Here is a 20,744-nt window from a genome sequence, read left to right as displayed (position 1 = left end):
AGGCAGCAGGGCGCGGATCGCGCGGCGGCGGCGCGAGCGGACTGCAGCTCCCAGCACGCTCCGGCCCGGGCCTGCCGCGCGCGCGCCGCCGCGCCGCTGCTGTTCCGCGGGGCGCGCGTGCGCGCGGGGGGCCGGGCGCGTTTGAGGCGGGCGCGTAGCGCTGTGGTGCCCGGTCGGGTCGTTTACTGCCGTCGGGGGCCCTGAGGACGGCGACAAGGAGGAGGAGGCGGAGGCGGAGGCGGAGGCGGAGGCGGGAGGGGCGTCTCGGGCAGCGCTGGTGCCGTTGCCGCCATGGCCAGGCCAACCGTTTCCCCCACGAGCGTCAAGGCGACGGTGCCCGAGGCCTTTGCTGTGCTGCGACAGAGGATGAGGGTGGCAGAGGAACAGGCCAGCGCTCTGGCGAGAGACCTGGAGGCACTTGGTGTTCCCGGGCAGAGGTGGGGAGAAAGCGGGGGCAAAGCCTTTCCTACCTGGAGAGCCCAAGCTTTCTTCCCTTTCCCTCACCTTGTCCTGCCTGGGAGTCTGCTTGCCCAGCTTTGGTTATCCGGATGCAGTGGTGCTGGCAGAGCCAGCGAGAACAGGCAGCAGTGAGCGGGGGTGGCAGGAAACTTTCCAGAAGTTTTTCCATTTATTCACATCTTTAATGCATCTGTGTGCTGACATGTGTGCATACATGCAGTAGATCAATCTTCTCTCCTTTCCAGCCTTGATCTTTTCCACTCCAAGACCCTAGAGACACCTGCTAGCTACACAGCCATCAGGCCTGTGCAGGCCAGGGTGGCATTTGCGGGAGAAAATACACTGTGGAAAAACTGCGAATCGATGGTCAGTCGAATGTGTCGGTTAGAGAGTGTTGTGCAGACACTGAAATTAAACATCTTCCACTTGCAGATGGAAAAGGAGCGGAATCCCAAACATGCAGGTAGTGAAATATTCTTTATGTCTTCATAGTTAATTGTGCTTTCATAAGTTTCTTCAGCTGATTACTTTTTTTTGTTTGTTTCCTTTTCCATCTGGCAGCCCAGTTGGAGCAACGGCTGAATGCAGTGCAGGAGGAACATTTGCAGGAAATGAAGGTTGTACAGCAAGAGGCAGTGAAATTACGCCAGCAACTAAGTGATATGAAAGAGGCCAAGGAGAAGGCCAAAGGAGATCTTCAAAGACTAAGTGCTGCTCTGGAGATTAACACTGCAGCAAAGGTACAGAAGTTGGCACGTAGACTAGTTATAATTTTACTGTGTTTTTGGGATTAGCAGATTTATCTGTAGTACTTTAAGTACTATGATCTCTGAAATACAGACAGATGAAAGATATGCTGTGTTGGAAATAACCATTTATGATTCTGCTTGTTATTGTAAAAGAAGAGTTACTATGAGAATGAGATTCTCTGGTTCCACCAATAAAGACAATAGACAATTAGACAATAATAAAAATAATTTATAATTCTCCATTTTTCGGAAGTTAATCCTAGTTTTTATATGTGGAGTTCTCAATCGCTTTTCTGTGTTGCTGGGAACTTAAATTTCTCTATTTCAGTCCTGTTCTGTCAGTTCAGTACTTTTATGTCTGTTAACACTTCAGTGGAATATGCCACTTAACTATATTAAAGAACTGGCTGCTTCTTAGTGCTTGCACTCTTCTATTCAGTGCTTTAGAACAGAGAACCTCAGACTGGAGGTAAAAGTCAAATTCTGGGTGGGTTTTAGCATGGATGTTTTACTTGTTAAGACCTATTGCTTTTGACATAGTCATGAACATGATAGGACAGGATAGAAAATTTGTCCCATCTTCTTTAGATGAGTGTAGCAATTGCAGCTGAGGAGCTGAGGAACACAAACCAGAAAATGAACTGCAGACTGCAGGACTAAGTACAAGAGCAGAAAGCTTAGTAGAAGGCTGAATTTACCAAGTATTATTTAAAGCTTTGAAGAATATCCTCACTAATTAGCTCAGGTTTGGGATGCGCGCAACCAAAAGGAGGCTGCTGGTTGCACTTGTAACTAAATATCCCAGACAGAACATCACCCATGTATGATCTCAAAGTTAGATCTGAATTTGGAGTTTGTTAGTTTGTTCTTTTCTCCCCTAGCTAATGGAACAGCTGTCCCAGGAGATCAGCCTGCGGGAATCTTTGGAGGAATCCCAAGCAACCATGATGTGTCATGTGCAGGACATGGAAACAACAGTAGAAGCAGAACGGAAGCAGGTCTGCAAAACTTTTTCATTCTTCTTTTGTACCTTTTTTATTTATTTTTTTTCCATTTATCATCTGGAAGGAAAATCGAGAGCTTGTATGTCCTGCCTAGAGAACAGGTAAAACACTTCACAACTATTCAAGTGTGATGCAGTATATATTTAAAAACAATCGAACTCGTTAAACTGAATCATACGGAGACTGGTTAGAAAAGATGATCTAGTCCAACTTCCTGCTTGAAGGAAGTATCATCACTAACAGATTGAGTCGGTGGTGGATTTGTCTAGCAGAATCCAAGGTCTGATATGTTATAACCTCTTTAGGTAACTTTTTTCCAGTGCTTCGGTATTGTTCCAGTTAAAAAGACTTCCTAGTGCTCAATCTGAATCTCACAAACCTTAAATTTGAGGCCTTTGCCTTTTGTTATATTATCTGGCACTATGGAGAAGGGTTTGATTTTGTTATCTTTGTAACTGCCCTGCTGCAATTCGATCCTGCTGTAACCTCTTCTTCACCAGATTAAATAGGCCCAGATCACTCAGCCTCTTCTCATAGTTCACATTTTCTAGACCTCAACCATACCCCTCTGTAGTTCGCTGTACGTTTTTTCCATCTTAAACCAAGGCTCCTGAACCAGAGTTCACAGGTTTTCCCTGCTGACCTGCACAAGATTTCTGTTGAGTTTTTGAAGATCCAGATATATCAAGGTTTTTCTGAGTCAAAGCTCTGCTGTTCAGCATGTCAGCTGCTTATCCTCTGCATTCTCTAGTATCCTCTGCAAATGTGCCAAGGATATGTTCTGTCTTCTAATGAATGAAGTAGGTTAAAAGTTTTGAAAATAACTGACAAAGTGAGGAAAAGTGAACAGTTTGTAGAGGAGTATGAAAACAGGAAGATTATGTATGTATCTGTAGTTTTATGGATATTAGTTTTACCAATAAGAGGAAAGATAGTGACTATTTTATTTTTCTATGTGTAGGTTGACTCATTCTTCTAATAGCAGAAAAATAAATCTTCTCTAAAAGATACAAATTATACAAAGTTTAACATTCCTTTGCTACTCTAATAATGTTCTTAAGAGTAATTGCAAATGATGCTGCATGTTGCATTTGTATTATGTAGCTTTTTTTTGAGGATGAGAGAAGAAATAGTGCAGAAATACATCAAATAAATATTAAAACAATCCCACGTACACATATGCACACACACAAACAAGCTACAGGCAGCCACTCTATCACTTCCAAAATCATAGCAACAGTAAGGACAAATAACAAAGCAAATAGCAAAGTATCAGAACTTGAATAATGAGTCCTTTTTGTCTTTTTGATGACCATCAAGGTGTGTCTGTTTTTTTCAAAGTTTTCAACTTTTGAAAATTGTACTAGAAATTACTAAATTACTTAGATACAAGGTTGTATTAGAAATTACTACATTTTTCTTTCCTAAATCCCTTTCATCCTTTTCCTGTTCTTTTACAACGGAAATGGAAAAATGTGGATGCCGTGTTGAACTTATGAGAAGCAAATGCTCACTTTAATTCATCTATCAGTTTCTGATGGCTATAGCTAACCCAATGATCTATTTATAATTAGTGTAAAAACAAAATTTTGCAGAAAACAGAGCATGAGCCAGACTTGTAGAGTGCCTTCCATGTTCTATTCACCTTCCTCTTTTATAGCTTGATCTTTTGTGTAATCTTGAATAATGCAAACTCATTTGTTTGATTCCATCTGTCTTGTAAAGGTGATTATGAGAACACAAACACATAGGAAAACTTAAATTATTTGCCATGAAAGAGTCTTCTGCATAAAATTTAGTCAGGGCAATGTGAAAGAGAATAGAAGCGGATCAGGCTGTTTATTTTCCAGTTGGATCAGTGTTTCAGGCTCTGTAATTTGCTTAGATTTGCCTCACTGATTTCTGCATCTTGAAGAATAATGCGTGATATCGTTGAAGGTGCAGCTATTGCAGCAGGACTGCCAGGAGTTGCATAAAGATGTCCAGCTAGCCCGAGAGAGGCTGCAGGAAGAGGAGGGGAAAACCGAGCAACTGGAGCAGCAGTGCACACAACTGAAGGCTGAGCTGGGTATGACAATGAGTTCTTGACACGTCTTCGTAACCCGTCTTTCCCTGCTTCCACACTGAGTGGGTACAAGCAGATCACTAGAGTTACTGTGGTCCTGCAGACTTGCAGTAGCTGTATCGGTTTACTGGAATAATAGGCAGCTTGGGAGGTGCTGAAATTTTAAAGGCTTCTCTTACTTTAAAAATAAAGTTTCTGAAGACTCTTTGTAATTAGATGAACCTGACTGCAGTAGCATTCGGGGTAACAAATGCACAAAAAGCAGTTGTAACACAGGATCCCTGAACTGATGTGGAAGTGAAGTGCTCATTACTATTGAGTCTTCCAAAATAATTTAAAAAAAAAAGGCTCTAGTAAACATCTCATATATGAACAACAATATATGAACATATGTATGCTGGATAAGCTTGTAGCTGATCTGATTTAGATTCCCAGTCTATTCATGTGAAAGTTGCTGCTTATGAGGGAGTTAAATGGCATTTACCACACTTGTGTAAGAGATACATATTTGCAAAAATTACAGGTAAACATTCCTAACATAACATCTGTACCTTGTTCCCATAGGATAATTTTAAATAACCCTGCCTTAAATCCCAGCATAAGTTGTTCTTCCCATGATACTTCCCTCAGGACTTTATTTCAGATTTCTAGTTCCTCCTGTTAGAGGACTGCTCCTGTGTCCCATATTTTGTGTTTGTTTTTCTATGAACCACAGGTGCCCTGGTATGCCAACAATTACTAACCTGCAGCACAGAAAAGGCATTCAGCATTTTTCAATAAGAGAATCTTGTCATGCTATGGCAGATTTGGTTCTTTGGTGAGAGGTTCGTTGACGCCAGAAAAATTCCTCAAAACAAATCCATGTGCAAGTGACGAATTTAAATAGACATACAAAGTCTCTTTACAAATTCAAATAATCCTGTTCATCAGGGATTTTTGCCCCTTTTAATTGAAAAAACTTTTGACTGATCTTCATACATTGGATGTTGTAATGTTTTTGGCTAGACTTCTCTCCCTACCCTGCTTATTTTGAATTGCCTCTTGTTGTCCTCCATTTTAATAGTATCTCATCCGGCAGAGCAGAATAAGGGTGGCTCTTATAGGCAGGTTGATTCAGGATTCAGCAAAAATATTACGTTTTTAGATCTGTATGTTATAAGTGGGAATCTGACTACTATAATTTGTCAGTGCACAAAATCTTACAAGGTTAGATGTAGGCTTTGGGTATAGCCAGGACAAATCAGTTGTTTACAGAGTAGGGAAATAGCTGAACAAGAAACTTGCACCCTTTGGGTAACCTGACTTGCTCAAGCACTCACTGAAGTGGTGTGTATAAAAGTGGCATAAATTTGTGCTTAATAGTAAAATTGAGAAAGAGGTTGCACTTAATTTACAGAGGAAATGATAGCTATGCAGTAATTTTTTTCTAAAATATTAAAGTCATTAATAAAAACATTAAAGAACAACACATTTGTAGAAATCTTATCCATTTGTGGCATATTCAATAACTTGGCTAAACTAAAATATGAAATCAAAATGTCATCTTTTTAAATTACCAGACAGATAACAAAGTGTGTTCTGACATTCTTTTCTATTTTTAGACTCCAAGAATTGTATTATTTCCCAGCTTGGTGGAGAAGCAAAAGTAAGTTGCAAAATTTTTTTTTTTTTGTGAAGAAAATGTCTGTATGGAGATGTGGAACAGCTGCCTATTGGGGAATCTTTCAAATGTACTGTGTTTAAGAGGCAGATTTTTTACGTGGAAAAGTACCACCCGGGTGCTAACTGGTAAAAGTGTTTTGTTATTATTGAATTTATTTGTTATTATATTACCAACTTGCAATTACTTTGGGAAAAAATAACCCTTATACTATGCAGAAATACCAAAGCAGTAATATGAAAGCTTTCTTTGGAAAGCCTGGGACTGACCACAAAAGCACACTTACGGCAATGCAGTTATCACATAGAAAGGAGACAAGTAGATGGGTTAACACTATAGAGAATCAGGATCTCTGCTGGTACTAACTGGGCAAAGATCTGCGTGTGCTGCCAGAAATTGTCTTTGAATTGTTTCAGTGAAGATGAAGTAAAAGCTCAGCTTGGTTTTGCAGTCTTGCATGTTGGGAAAGGATTCCTTGAATTGGGAATGCTACTCTCTTCTGGCAAAGAGACCTTTCAGTTTCAAAATATCAAGATTAATTATAGTGGAGGCGAATAAGTTTGAGCTGAGAAGGCATACAAAGTTGGCTATAGCTTTCAAAGGAAAGTTAAAGCAGCTACAAAACAAGCAGTAGTACTTTGGTTATTACTTTAAAGTTATATTTTGGAAAGAGGCTGGTACTGCAGGAGTCACACCTAGTGCTTGCAAGAGCACAGAGCTGGGTGGCAATAGCTTAAAGGCAATTGGTAAGTATGAAACAAAGTCTTGACATGTGTGAAGCTCCTGGCTGAATGACAGCCTATTTTAAACTTGTATCAGTGGATGTTCTTTTTTATTGCCCTTTAGAATGCACAGCTTTCCTTTAACAGACAACAAGAAGAGAATCTGCAGCTTCGGTCAAAAATAACTGTCCTGCAAGAAACAGCAGATAAAGTACAGGTAATGAGAATAGCTTCTTTTTCATTTGCCTTTAAAATGGAAATAATGTATAGAAAACCAAGTGATTAGGATGGGAAATGATCACAGGTTCACTGGGAAGGTTCAAATACAGCTCAGGAAATAAAGTTCAATGCCCTCGGGTAATATGGGCTGATGAACAACTTCCAGTGAAGGAAGTTTATTCTGGTAACTATTCATGAATTCCTAACCTTAAGGCTGGAGAGTTTTCTTCTCCGTAGTTAATTTAAATCAGCTTTGTTGCAAATGCTTTATTTGAAGGATAAGATGTGAAGAACTACTGCTGCTCCCACTTCTGTGTACCTTAAAGTACTGCCTTGATACTCTTTTGCACCTTTAGATTCTACATCTATGCGTTTCTGTTAATGAGATAAATCTAAAGCAATTGCTTAGCCAAAATGTCCTCTGCCTTTGGGACAAAAGGCTGACCTCAACATGAAACTATTAGGATCCTTTCTCCAATTTTGCTTTCATTTAGAAACATTACTTGTCCTTTTTCTGCTCTTCAGAATTAATAAATGATTATTCTTGTTTCGTTAGGTTAACTTTTGCCTGCCTTCTTCTCCCCACCCCACAATCCCCTATAAATTAGCACACTTAAAACACATTTTCTTTTGACTTTTGCTATAGTTAAGCAAAATAAGGTCTGCAAGAGATTTTGGAAGATATCTGACAGCCTACTATGCTAAAAAGTAACGATGTTTGTCATCTTCCTTCCTCTATCTAATCAGGTCCTTAATGACCACTTAAGCCAGCAATGCTCAGACCTCAGCACCACGCTTCAAAGTGTTGCCATGGAGAATGTTAAACTCATTTCAGATCATCAGGCCATCCTTAAGGTATGTAGCCTGTTAAACAGGCCAAGAAAGTGGTCTGCAGCTTTCTATTAGGGAGCTGGTAAGGCAGTACTATATATGGGAGTATAGCAAAGTTCTGTACGTGTAAGTTCTGCACATATAGTGGTATAAATTCTAAAAAGGCTGAGTTATACAAAGTTCTAAAGTTTTAAGTTGTAAAATTTACTAATTTTTCAGTCTGAAAAATGTTCTCTAAAAAGAGAAATAAGACTTAATGTGGTTCAAAGACTATTATTTCAGGACCACAAATAAAAGCCTGTTACGGAGGAGGGGAAAGAATCAAGATGCAATGTAAAAATGATTTGTAAAAGTAGCCTGTAAGAACCTCCGCGAAAGAGGCAAGCAGGAATTAATGGCGTTGTGCAGACTGCACATGAAGAAGCTAAACTAAACCATCAGGACTTAAATGAGCTATATATATGTATGTATACAATAAATATCTTTATTAAATATATATAAAAATTATATGTAATATATATGATTAATTTTTATATAATTAATTTTTATATATAAGATATATGTAATTATATATATTTATATGTATAATTATATAAAATATTATATATAAGAATGTATATTTATTAAATATATAAATATAAAGCTCTGTCTGGGTAAAGTAACTCTGCATTTTGACACCTACCCTAGAAGCAGCATGTGAAGCTACAGGGCCAACACAGGAGCCTGGTGCTAAATTAACGGCTGTGTCAGTTAAATGCTATTTAATATGTGTCCCTATTGTTTCCATATTGGCGTTAATTGCCTGGGTATTCTTTCCCCTTTAGTCAGAGCAAGAAAAGATGACTCGACAGCTGCAGGAGCAAGACTCACTCCTGGACGCTGCCTGTGCTGACATTCTGGGAGAGCTGCAGAGCGTGCACCACGAGAGGGCTCAGCTTCAGAAAGAGCTGTGAGGAGATTGCTCATCTGCAGCCTCCGTCTTGTGCAACTTCCTTTGCATGCTTGCCACCTTGTATTCTGGTTCTCTAATACTTGTTACTTGTTACAAAAGGTTTTGTGTTTAATATGAAGGCCACTTTCTGTTCTCCATGTCCTGTACTGAGCTAGTATTCCAGCTTGGCTGTTTCTTGTCTTTAGGGAAGCCTTGCATACCAAGCATGGAAAATGCAAACAGAAAGCAAACCTTAAGGAGGAAGCAGCAGCCACCCAGAGAAAGCTGCTGGAATGTACTGTTGCTAAACTGCAAGGTGAACTGGAAACAGCTTTGCAAGAAAGGGGATCTCTGCTGGCTGAAAAGGAAAATCTTAAACAGGAGGTACATGAAACTTAGGATTTTAAAGGTGTACAGCATTAGGATCCACTTTGCCAAAATCTTTATTTTCGTACCAGTTTTGCTTCTGGAAAGATGATCTGTTGCTATTGTGTGGCAAAGAGAGACACGTGCTCCTGCTCTTTAGTGCTTTTGTATTTTGACCTGTAATGTCTCCTTTAAAGAACATTAAAAGGGAAAGAGGACAGGACAGCTCTGCAGATACTATTTCTGAATTTCAGAATTGACTTCTGACCTTCTGATCAGTAGTTTTATAGATATGTAGAAGTCCTGTGAATCTAGAAACTTTTCAGATAACTTAAAAATTATTTCAAATTTCTTGTCATAGATAAAAGCAACAGCAAATGAAATAACACAGGAAAGGAACAAACTGGAAGTAGAAAAAACAGAGAACAAGGTATCTTGCAATATCTGTGACTGTTCTTTAAATTCAGAATACTCTCTTCCAATAAGCTTTGCTTTAATTTTCATTGTTCTATTTATGTTAGCTCTAAATAGAGTTCTAATGATCATAGTCTCAATACTTGCTTTGCTATTTGCTACATTTCTTGTGTATATAATTATGTCTTCTGGGACAAGAATCCTCCTGCTCACCTACACAAGGCCCCGTTTGTTGTAATAGACTTTGTCCTGTTTCTACTGCAACATTGATAATTTTCTGCTGCTTTCAATTACTTTTAACTGTGTAGCTCCCTTGCATAGGCTGGAAAATGAAGTGTAGCCTTTGTGGTATGAGAAATTCCCTAGCATGGTAATTTAAGCCAACACAACTGTTGACTTGTGGAGTTTCTTTAATCATTGAGGAAAGGCTCTCTGGAAGAGTATAGGCGGTACCTATTTCATATATAATACTGCAGTTTTGTCAGGTGATTGTGAAAATGCTCAAGCAGTATGATGATATCTATTATTTTTTCTCTTTGTAGCTAGAAATGGCTTCAATGAAATCCTCTCTGCAGACACTAGCAGAAGAAAATAAAAGGCTTTTGAATCGTTTGGCTGCATTGGAACACCAGCAAGTAAGCTGCTTTGTTACAAAAATAACTCAATAAGTAACTGCACCAGGCATCAAACTGCAGTCTGAAATAATCTGGATTGTATGGAAAGTGGAAGATCAAACTAGGGAATCAGAAGAGGAAATGATAAAAACAAAATGATAAAATGACTTCTCAAAAGTCACTCTGTTTTTTAGATTTAGTGACTGTGTAGATTTTGGAACTACCTGAGCCTCAGGTATTGGAGATTAGATATGCTGTTTAAATCTTATGACTTTGTTCCATTTTCTAGTGCTTAAATGCATCCGCGAGGAGTTAATATCACTTTTATTTCCTACTCTGCAAGCAATTTGCACTTCAGGACCAGATTCCCATTTTTTACCTTGTTCCTATTCAGTTATTTTTGACTACTCAGTCACCTTGTTTGCTTTCCATCTCCAAACTACTTTGGCAGGCATTGGTTAAAGAATATGAATTAATACAGTATTCAGACCTTAGTGTTGCCTTGTTTCTAATTTTTTTGGTATTTCTTAACTGCTGTCATTCCAATTATTTTATTTTGCTTTTGTCAATGCTTTCTCATTCTTCTCTAGTTCTTTGACTACTGTGCTCCTTTTGTCAAGATTTATCTTTCATCTCTCCATTTCTGCTGTCTGTGCTTCTATGACATCTGTACTAATTTGAGAGATTCTTCCTAGAGATTAAGTTGCCAGAGAAGTATTTATACCTTTATACCTCTTTGGTATAAAGGATGGATGGATGGTTTTGCACTATCCATCCCCCTTTCAGCCTTTCACTTAAAACGAAAAGGAAGGTGCTGTAAATCAGCAGGAGAAGGATTTTTTTTTTTAATAAAAAGGATAAAAGGGCATTGAAGGGCCTTTCTTATTGGTTTTTTTTTGCACCCCCCCTGTTTTTTTTCTCCTTTTCCCCTTAGGGAATGGTGACTTGTGCTCTTGTTTCCCTCAGCATGCCCAGCAGAAGGTGCAACAGGTCCTAGAGGAGCTGACTAACAGCAAGAATAAACTGGCCTATGACAAAGGAAAACTTGAGGTATCTCGCATCTTGTTTATCAGATTAATTGGGGAGTTACTCTTTTACATTCATCTTATATAAGATTATTCAATGTAAGTTCTTTAGTCTTTAATTTGGAACAAATTCCTACTTATTTGTGCAGTGTTGAGCACATATCAAAATCAAGTTCGATCCTGCCTATAGTGCTTATTATAGTTGAGTGACAGATAGTCCAAGATGTTATTGATGAAGTATTTCTAAGGTTCTGATAAATGAGTGCTCTAACAGCTACAAAGGACAAATACACGGGTAGAAACTTTGCTGAAACTTTGGAAACATGGGAATATTTCTAAAAGGCTGAAATTCATAAGGTGGGAGGCAGGCTGTGGTGGCAAGCATTAATAGAAAGCATATGTCATCCTTCTTAAGCATGACTTAGCTGGACAGTAGATGAGGTGCTGGAAGTGAAATTTTCTCTTCCTTCCATGTGATGTACATCATGGAGCTTGGCGCAGTGATACAAGGATTCCTGAGGTTCTTTCAAAAGCAGCATAGAGGGTATGGTCATTTTTAGAAAAGTGAGGCTCTGGGTTTATGTAGTGTACCTATATCTAATGCTAGGTGACTAATTCTAATGCATGATTATTCATATGCAAGGATAAGTTAGAAATTATTCTTTGCTGTTCCTGAGGTTTATGGGATTTGACAAAAATAAAATATGTTTGCTCTGGTCAAAGAAATCTTTATTCTTCTGCTTCTGTGTTCCACTCAAACTAATGCTTTTCCATAGCCTGCTGCATCCATCTTTGCTTTACAACTGAAGTGCAGCAGCTGCAGGAAGAACTGCAGTCTCTTGCAGATGCACGTTCAGATAGAGGCTAATTTCACAAATGCACAATGCAGCCCTAGAGACCAAGTATACTCAGGTATAGTAGGACTTGGAGAACTTCTTACCTGTCAGAATTATGTCCAGACTGTACCTAATGTTCAAGAACTCTTCGGAAATCATTTTTAACACACTTTCTTGAAAAATAAAGCACATTTTAATACTAAATATTAGCTTTCGCATCCTAGTTTGCAGGTGAACACAGAATTTGATTTCAGCAAAAACACGAGGGGTGGAAGTGCAACTAAAACAGGCATCAGAGCCATTTTCATGCAAGTTAAATGCATGTATTCAGACAGGAAAGCACAAAACTTAGGGGATTATAAGGATTGTCCTCTTGAATTACCATTAGTTGCCCAGTAAGAAGAGGAGGAGAAGAAAAAAAAAAAAAAACCACAGTTGCAGATAGTATTTTTAGCTCGACTAGCTCTCTGGCTTGGATATAGCTCTGATGCACTCTGTCACGATTTGGTATCTGAGAAGGAATGGAAGTTCCTGAAGAGAGTGTACTGTTGGGAGTTTATTCTTGCTTGTGCATGGAGGTCTTGGTACGGTTGCTTGAATTTACAGTTTAGCAGCCTTGTAATACAGCTGTTGAGCGGCACAGTTTACAAGAATGCTTTAAGTGTCACTGAGGGTTATACATCGGTAATCTACCTGCCATGCTGTAGAAACTAGATACAGGACATAACTGTGTTTAGGACACTTGCCTGGAAAACAGGAGGTCCTTTCTCTGCCGTCTGTTTCCTCAAAGCAGAATGAAAGCTTGTATCTTAATTCTCCATTGTAGAGGCTGATCCTTTAGATAATCAAAGGAAACTGGGTATTGCCTTGGCAGTTAGCGTTCATGACCAGCGAGCTGTCGGATTTGGGAACAAATGTGCGTCAGGGGAGCGAGTTAGAGCGGATCGGGCAGCGGGAGCGCAGAACCGCCGGCACCGCGGAGCTGTGACGCTGCCTGACATCACAGTGAGGGAATGCACCCTCCTGAGGAGAAGCTGCTAAGGAACACGGAGAGAAATTGCAGTGCTGTGGGGAGGATCACGGAAGAGCACTTAAAACCATGCACTTTAAAGGCTGCCTTAAGATGCTTTGCTTGGGGCAAGAGACCTTCCTGACGTAATGCAGGCCTAGGGATAGGATATAGCATCTGCTACGGTGCCTTTTACTTCTACTGTGGTTAATAGATATTCTAGAATGTGTTTTTTCCCTTTTGTATACTCGCATCTTCACTGTTTCTGAGGACAGATTAGTTTTGTAGTGGAAATGGCACCAAAAAGAAAAAAATCCCCAGCAGGGCCCTGGCAGCAGAAGTCTGCTGATCAGAATGTTAGGTCAGGTGCAGGTTCAAAAGAACAAACTGTGAAACGTGCTGTCCCCTTTCTTTCACACCGGGTTCATTTTGAACCAGGTGAACGTTCAAGAAAGTCTTCTGACCATGGAGATTGTCTTCAGGCCAGCCTGAGGATTCTGTTAGATGCTATTAAGAACATGGAAGAAAGGCTGGAGACCAAAATAGACCTTCTAACACCAAGAATATTGAAAACTGTGTGGTCTGCTGGGCTTAGCAAAGGAGACTTCAATGTGGTGAGTGAAAGACATGAAATGCAAGTTAAAAAGATGGCTCATTTCAATTAAATAGTTGCTGGCAATGAAGAAGTGTCTGAAAATTAACAAGGTCCCAAACCTTTTGAGTGTTTCTTGTATGAAAGAGATGCACGTGAAAAGTTGTGCTGACAACTTTTTTTTTTGACCAAAAACTCAGCTTTAAGCATCCGCAGTGCTACCTGTGGTGTCAAGAGTACATAAACACTGGAAGTTATTAATGAAACTCAGTTTGGGCTTAAAATTGGGGTAAGACAAAGACCGTGTATTTAGAATAAATGATTTCTCTATAAAAGAGATTTCTCTTCTCTGTTGTATACTCTTGGCACTGCCGCAAGCATGCACATTCTTGACTTAGAAAATAACAGATAACTGATTTTCCTGCTCCTTTGCCTGGTTTCTTGCACTTCAGGTGGCTAACTTGCAGTGCCAGCTGGAGGCAGCAAAGAATGAGAACAGCAAGGTGACAACCATGCTGGAGCACGTGTTAGCATCTCACAGCAAGATGCAGGCAGCTCTGGAGGCAGGACAGACAGAACTGGAACACAAGGATACGGAAATCTGCAGTCTCCGAAAAGAGAGGTAAGTGGAGTTGATGTTCTTCCTAAGGTCAGTTGTGTTTGTGTTCTTCCTGTTCAGCAGAGTGCTGAAGACTGGTGTCGTGGAGAAGTGACATCTTTCCCACAGCACTGACTAGTAAACTCTTTAGCACAAGTTTGTTTGAAAAATTCCTATATCTTTTACTGCAACACTGAAACATACTTAGTATCACTGAGCCAAGCACACCAAATCTTCCTGGCTAGTGCTGCAAAAACTGTGCTTGTAAGTGCTCTGCTTAGTCAGATCTCGTGCATCTTGTGGGAAGCAGGCAAGAATAAACTTAATTTTAGTTGCAGTGACAGGCAAAACTTCCTACAGAGAAAATAGAACCTAACTGTGAGATTGCCAGCATATCAGAGGAGAGGTGCACAGAGATAATACATTATTTGTTTACCCTGTTTCCATTTTCAGGAGTCAGAGTCAACAGAAAATGCAGAGATTAGAAACAGAACTGGAACGTTGCCAAGCCAGAGTGGCTGCCATGGGAAGCGAGCACAGCAGTCAGGTAGAGACCATGTTCTGCCATTGCAATAGGCAGGACTGCTGCATCTTCAGGATTGAGCCAGTCACCTCTTCAAAAAAAAAAAAACAAAAAAACCAAAACAAAAACAAAAAAACTGGTGTGACTCATTCACATGAATGGTGGCAAAATACTCTGTCAGCATTAAGCTGTGGAGCAGGAAAATAATTTTCCAAGTGTTGAAAGAAGCAAGTAAAGATTAAGATAAAGAATAATTTAAAATCTATTTAAAGTAACATTCCTTGCCACAGGTAAGGTTTTTAATATCTGCACCCTGGATAGGGATAGAGATTTCTGAAATATTTTTAACTTTAAAAAGGAGAGAGAGAGAGGGTGGATGGGCGCAAGAAAAAGGGCCAGCATTGCTTTCTTCTTCTTTCCTAGTTTAAAAGCAATTTTCTTACAATGCAAACCCACTCACCATTGGCAAGGGCATATTTTTCTAAGAGAATCATGGTTATATGACAGGATGCTCTGATCCTTCTGACTAAGCCAGTCTGTGGATCGACCTTATAGGGAATCCCCTCTAGATGGTGTGCCCAGAAGGATGTTTGTCATCAGGCAGTGAGTGAACAGGCTCTTACTTCCAAAAAGCTGATGCCAACTGGGAAGGGAATGATGCTCCTGTCTATGCTTTTTCGTTGGAGCAAACCTAAGTCTGATCTCTTGTTACTGCCCAGGTGGAACCACTTTGTAAAGCACTGGAAGTTACTAGAGCAGACAAGAAACTTGCTCTTCGTCTGGAACAAGCTGTGCAGGCCAATAATACCCTGCAGAACAAGCTGATCCAGGCTCAGTATGACCTGAAAAGCAAAGAAGCTGAGCATCAACAGCTGATAGTCTGCAGGTAGGAACAAATCCAGGGCATTAAAGCTGAGGAGAATCATAACTTTTCACTAACATCAGATCTTTGACTTTTCTCATCTGTCAGTATCCATCCTGAGTACCATGCTGCCAGTTCAGGATGTGAAGACAGAGCTACATCAGTGAACTGCTTTGTCCTTTCCTTCAGTTACTGCTTACCTAGGGTTAGTTGGTTACCTAGGGCAGTTGTGGCGCTTCCTCAGCAAACAGCTTGTCCATAACATTTGCAGGTATCACTTCCACTTTGAAGTGGAAGTGCAAATAGCTACAGTGAAGAGACCCCAGGATAGGTGTTTAACCCCTTGACACCAAATCAAACTAAACACCTACACCCTAAAAAGTAAAACTTTAGACGTAGTTAACAGCAAGCATTGGTGTATCCTAAATCACCTCATTATCCTGGGTCTAAGCAAACTCAGCCACCTACCTCTCTGAAGGGAAATGAGCAGTCCTAAAGTTTGAAAAAAAAAAAAAAAATCTTATGTAGCCATTTGGAATATCCTTAGAAACAGAGCATGTGAAGTCTATATGTGGTTTTACAGAATCAAATTCTTAAGTGCTAGTGTTGCTAAGAGTTTAACCAAGTCAAAGGAAGCATTTATCATGGAATTTTCTTTCCTATTTTAGTGGGTTTTTTTAAAAAAAAAAATAAAGCACATTAAATGCATAACTGTTGTTGCTTCCTCCATTAAAAGGAAACAGCTAGTGGAAGAAGCTCAGACTAAGGAAAAGGCATATGCTGAACACTTGGAGTCTTTGAAGAAGCAGTTTCACATTGAGCAAGAGGCTTCTAGAAAAGCTGCCCATCGAGAATCTGCTGAGGTGAAAAGGGAAAATATTACAGTGGTTTTCTGTCCAATTTTCAAACTTAAAGCAGTTCATGACATAGTTCTCTCTCTCCAGTCATCATGGAGTTGTCCGTCACCTGTTTACAAACGTAGTGATACCTGTGCCCTCTGTCTCTTGCCAGTGCTACTGTTTCACCCCAGCGCTCCCACCATACATAAGACCAAGGCATTGTGTTCAGTCATTCCAGCGAATTCAAAAGGATAATCTGACATGGAAACCTCCAGGGATAAAGTGCAAGCGTGAAAGGCAGAAATTCTCTTTGCTTTTTGGGGGCTGTATCATAAAGCTCTGCTTGACCTTAATATAACTCAGATGCCAGCAGATCACCAGGTGTTGTAGCATAATCCAGACAGAGAACCATCTTTGCGCTCTCCTTTTTCATGGTGGAGGAAATGAACAGATATTTACAGTTTGTCAACTCCCTTTCTCCTCTGTCCCCTAGCTCAAGAAGGCCCTGGAAGAAGCATCCTCCAAACTGGGCGAAGTTTCACGTGCTAACAGGGAGCTACGGCAGAAAGTATCAGAGCTGGAAAAATCTGTGGCTAGCTACAAGGAAAAGCTTAAAGGCCAGAGAATTCAAGTCAGACATTGCCTGGCCTCCAAAGCTAGCAATGTTCAGAATGCAGAGAGGATAAAGGTCTGTGCATGTTTTCCGTTTAAGACAGAGAACTCCTTTTCCTAAGTGTAGAACTACAGTAGTATCTTTTTTTAGTGGTGCTAGACAGGAAAATAAACAAAACTAACTTTGGACTCAAATGCTTAGCAGAAGACTATTAGCAGGTATAGTTGCTATTGCATGGCCTGTTCCTGTTTTTGTTTTGTTTTTTTTTTTTCCTTTCCTCTTTTTTTTCTTCCTATATTAATTAGGATGTCAGAATCCAAGCTCCCCTCCTTCCTCCCTGTCCCCAGGCTGTACTTTTGGGTTAGCCTGTTGTACCCTTCATGAGTTTGTGGATACAATTGGTTTAAATGGTGGTTGTTCCAAAGGTCACTTCACATGGGGGCGATTCCCTTCCCATCCTTCATAGGGACAGAACCTCTGCTAGCACCGGGAGCTGATCCCAAGAGGGAGCCTGGGGTCCTCTCTAACCCTGTCTGCTTGCTCTCCTTTCACCACTGGGGCCTTGGTTCTGCTAACCTCAGTCCTACAGGGCAGGAAATAGGGAGACAGTGGAGGGGGACACTGGCACCTGGGACCTATTTCTGCAGACGAACCTGAAAAATTCCTCAAGTTTTGTTTTTCTTTCAAAAATTTCAAGGAGATTGAATCTGAATTGAGGGAAATGGAAGCAATAAAAGAGCAGTACCAGAAAAAGAACTGTGAACAGGTATGTTCTCTTGACCAGCTTCCTAAAGAGAGTGATCTGATGAATTAAGTTGTTGAAATTTCATTCTTATGCTGCCTCCAGTCACAGAACATCCAAAAATTTGTGACAGAGTTGACAAGTTTGCAGACTGAGATGCAAGAGTTATTGAAAAACCAACATGAAGTGCAAACACGGAACAGGCAGCTAGAGACCCATCTGGAAGCAGAGAGAAGTCGAGGGCAGCAACTGGAAAAACAGTGTCAGGTAAAGTGATAACACCATGAAAACGTATAAACTGCTACCACTGTTTTCTCACCACAGCATCTACGGGGCTCTAGGAGGGGGTGGTGAAAAGCTTCATGAGTCCCACATCAAAAGATACTCCTAAAACCTCACTGTATCTGTGCCAGAAAGGCCAACCAGAAAAAAATCTTACGTTTGCTATGGAATAACACTATATATCTCACAATTCAAGAACAGTTTTCCATGTCTTTCTTAAAAGTCTATGCTTTTTACAGTTTAAAAATAAAAGTCATTCTGTTCATTTTGCAAAATTTTGACTTTTTCCATGAAAAAAATAACTAAGAAATATATGACATTTGTCTTTCTATCCAGAGATTGGAAGAAACAGTCAAACATCTCAAGAAAAGTAAAGAAGAAACAGAACAGAAACTGAAGGAAGCCAGCATAGAATCGGAACTGGTGAGACTATTTAACATGAGCACTGTGTGTCATTGGAGGTCACGAGATACCATTTCAGGGTATGCCTGACCCTTTGAATCTGAAATTCTCCAGTGAAGAGTGAGATATCCTTGATTTTTTTTCAAATCAAGAGTAATGAACTGGTGTTTACCACACAAGAGACAAATTTAACTAAAAAAAAAAAAAAAAAAAAAAGGAAGATTTAGAATTATTGGAGTAGGGAAGGAAAGCTTTTTTCCCCACAGCTTTCTCTTTCTATCAGGATCTGTCATATTCTATCATATTATGGTTGTACATGCATTACTATAGAAGCTTGGTAAGAAAATTTACTTTTTGAGATATATGGTATTAACCAGCATAAAGTAAAGAAATGAGTAACAGAGGTGCCTGAGCTTTACATCTTGCTTGCTCTTTATCAGTCCAAGTACTTGGATCAGTTGTTTGAATGGGAGTTGAACAGCAAGAGTAATATATGTGTGCGCCTACAACACATGTCGAAGTTAGTGCCCTTCCCACATCTTTCTAAGGCGTTTGGGGTATCCAACCACAAATTGTGGTGTTTCCCCTCTCTCTGTATTTGTGCTGTGTTGACTTCTGCCAACGCCGTCAGCTCCTTGGTAAGGAGCAAGTGCTCGGGGACCCCGCGTGCTGCTCTCCCCCTCCCAGCACAGGGCCCACGTTATCCCCCGGCTCTGCAGCACCGCGTCCCGCTGCCTCTCCTAGGTCACGGCGAACCTGGAGGACGCTCGCCGCTGGTTCAAGGCGAGGTTTGAGAGCCTGCAGCCACAGCTCCGACGCCACCGCCTGGCAAAGGACCCCGCGGAGAGCAGCTGCCCAAGGCGGGTAAGGCACGCAAGCACATTCACTCCATAGCAGGAGCAAAGCTATAAGCTGAGAGGAGCCTTTGGGAGTCAGGAATTCAGCTTGTTCAACTTCTTCCACAAGTTCTCATGCCTTGGGGAAAAAACAGAGCTCTCTCCTTCTTCCACTTTAGTTTGTTCCCTCTTATTTTGCCAGGGTACTTACTTAACCAGCAAAAACTATTACAACAACACAACAGCCTCTATGGACTTTTCTTATACATAGCCAAATTCTATTGCACAGTTCATGTTTTGCTGACACTCACTACCCAAATGCTTGTATGAAAGCTAACAGCTAGTGTGTTTTCGTCCCTTCTGGTTTTCATTGTTTTAACCCCCCCACACACACATTCCAAACTTTTCAATTCCTTTAAAAACCATGCTTACCTTTTTGGCATAGATTCCACAGCATTTCCCATAGCTGGCAGTTCTCACTCGTCCTCTGATTAAGCTGCTAAAACTTGGATCTCTTCTTTGGTAGTCAGAGATTCTCCCAGGAGCAGATCAGTTGATAAAACGTCATGTCTTTTCCCAGGAGCAGAGGCAAGCGGAGCTGCCCTTACCGGGCAGCAGAGCGAGGAGCCAGCTGAGCTGAGTGGAGCTGAGTGGAGTGGGGCAGGAAGTGAACTCAGCTGAGCAGTGATTCCCAGCCCGGGGCCACCTGCGCTGCCGCCGCCGCTGAGGTTCCCTGGGAGCATCCCCAGCCACAGGGAGCTGTGTGCTGGCAGAGAAGACTTCAAAGGGGTGTCAGTCAGGGCCATGCTCGGACTGTGATCGATCTGTGTCACCGAGACCTGGCAAATAAAAGGTGCACTGAGCATCTGCCTCATGGGAGCTAGCTTGTCCCTCTCACCTGCCTGACATTACAGGGAGCTGTGGGTGAGTGTGAGATCAGCTTTCTAACATGGTCAGCTTTTGTGACTAGCAGACTTTGTACCATGAGACAGATATTAACAAAGCCCCTACTTATAGCAAAGAAATTATTCTTCCTGTATCATTCCTATGAGTGGATGCTGCTGCCTGCTACGTCTTTGTGATCATCACGTCTCTTCTAGCAACTTCGCGATGGGCCTCGGCAGGCGCTGTCAAAGCAGATCTCCGAGGGGTTTGCAGAGGGCCCAGGTGGATTGCTGAAGACAGAGTCATATGTGTGTGGCTGGATGCTGACGTGACCAGGACAGGGAGGACCTGGCAGAACAGGCTGTTTCTAATGATAGTTGTAATGACAGCTGATGTCTGGGTCATGAGAGAACACAGGCCCTGGGCTATTTTAAGAGCATATAAGGAATTCATTAGGTTTGTGACATTATACCACACATCCTGTTATATCTACCCAAGACTTGTAAGAATTGGTGGAATTTATTGAACCTATCTGTTGAAGCTGATGGCTTAGTCATAACAGGTTGAGTGCAATGGTAATGCAAACAGTTTTCACTCTTCTCTACTACTGCTCAGTTCAACTTTGTGGCTTACTCCTCCCTTCCAAAACTCTTCAGCACAGGGGTT

General features: G+C 40.9%; 1 protein-coding gene across 1 annotated transcript; it reads left to right on the top strand.

The window, feature by feature from the left end:
* The first annotated feature begins 291 nt into the window (after positions 1 to 291).
* On the top strand, positions 292 to 20,410 carry CCDC150 (coiled-coil domain containing 150). Its single transcript, XM_088534735.1, has 22 exons — positions 292 to 437; positions 705 to 922; positions 1,021 to 1,199; positions 2,090 to 2,206; positions 4,151 to 4,280; positions 5,879 to 5,922; positions 6,784 to 6,876; positions 7,626 to 7,733; positions 8,534 to 8,658; positions 8,847 to 9,024; positions 9,963 to 10,055; positions 11,001 to 11,084; positions 13,949 to 14,118; positions 14,548 to 14,641; positions 15,337 to 15,503; positions 16,216 to 16,342; positions 16,812 to 17,006; positions 17,629 to 17,697; positions 17,779 to 17,940; positions 18,292 to 18,378; positions 19,102 to 19,221; positions 20,294 to 20,410. Exons 1-22 carry the CDS (start codon positions 292 to 294, stop codon positions 20,408 to 20,410), a joined length of 2,823 nt encoding a protein of 940 aa, XP_088390861.1.
* Positions 20,411 to 20,744: the final 334 nt, after the last annotated feature.

The sequence above is a fragment of the Tinamus guttatus genome, unplaced genomic scaffold (genome assembly GCF_059628265.1).
Source record: "Tinamus guttatus ecotype Peru unplaced genomic scaffold, ASM5962826v1 Tinamus_guttatus_pri_ptg000592l, whole genome shotgun sequence".
Lineage (NCBI taxonomy): Eukaryota > Metazoa > Chordata > Aves > Tinamiformes > Tinamidae > Tinamus > Tinamus guttatus.
This window is presented reverse-complemented; position numbering and strand designations above follow the sequence as displayed.

Coding starts and splice junctions, on each gene's coding strand:
- CCDC150 (XM_088534735.1), top strand. CDS start 292: ATGGCCAGGCCAACCGTTTCCCCCACGAGCGTCAAGGCGACGGTGCCC. Junction 16,343..16,811: donor CCCATCGAGAATCTGCTGAG/GTGAAAAGGGAA, acceptor TCTGTCCCCTAG/CTCAAGAAGGCCCTGGAAGA. Junction 17,698..17,778: donor AGAAAAAGAACTGTGAACAG/GTATGTTCTCTT, acceptor TGCTGCCTCCAG/TCACAGAACATCCAAAAATT.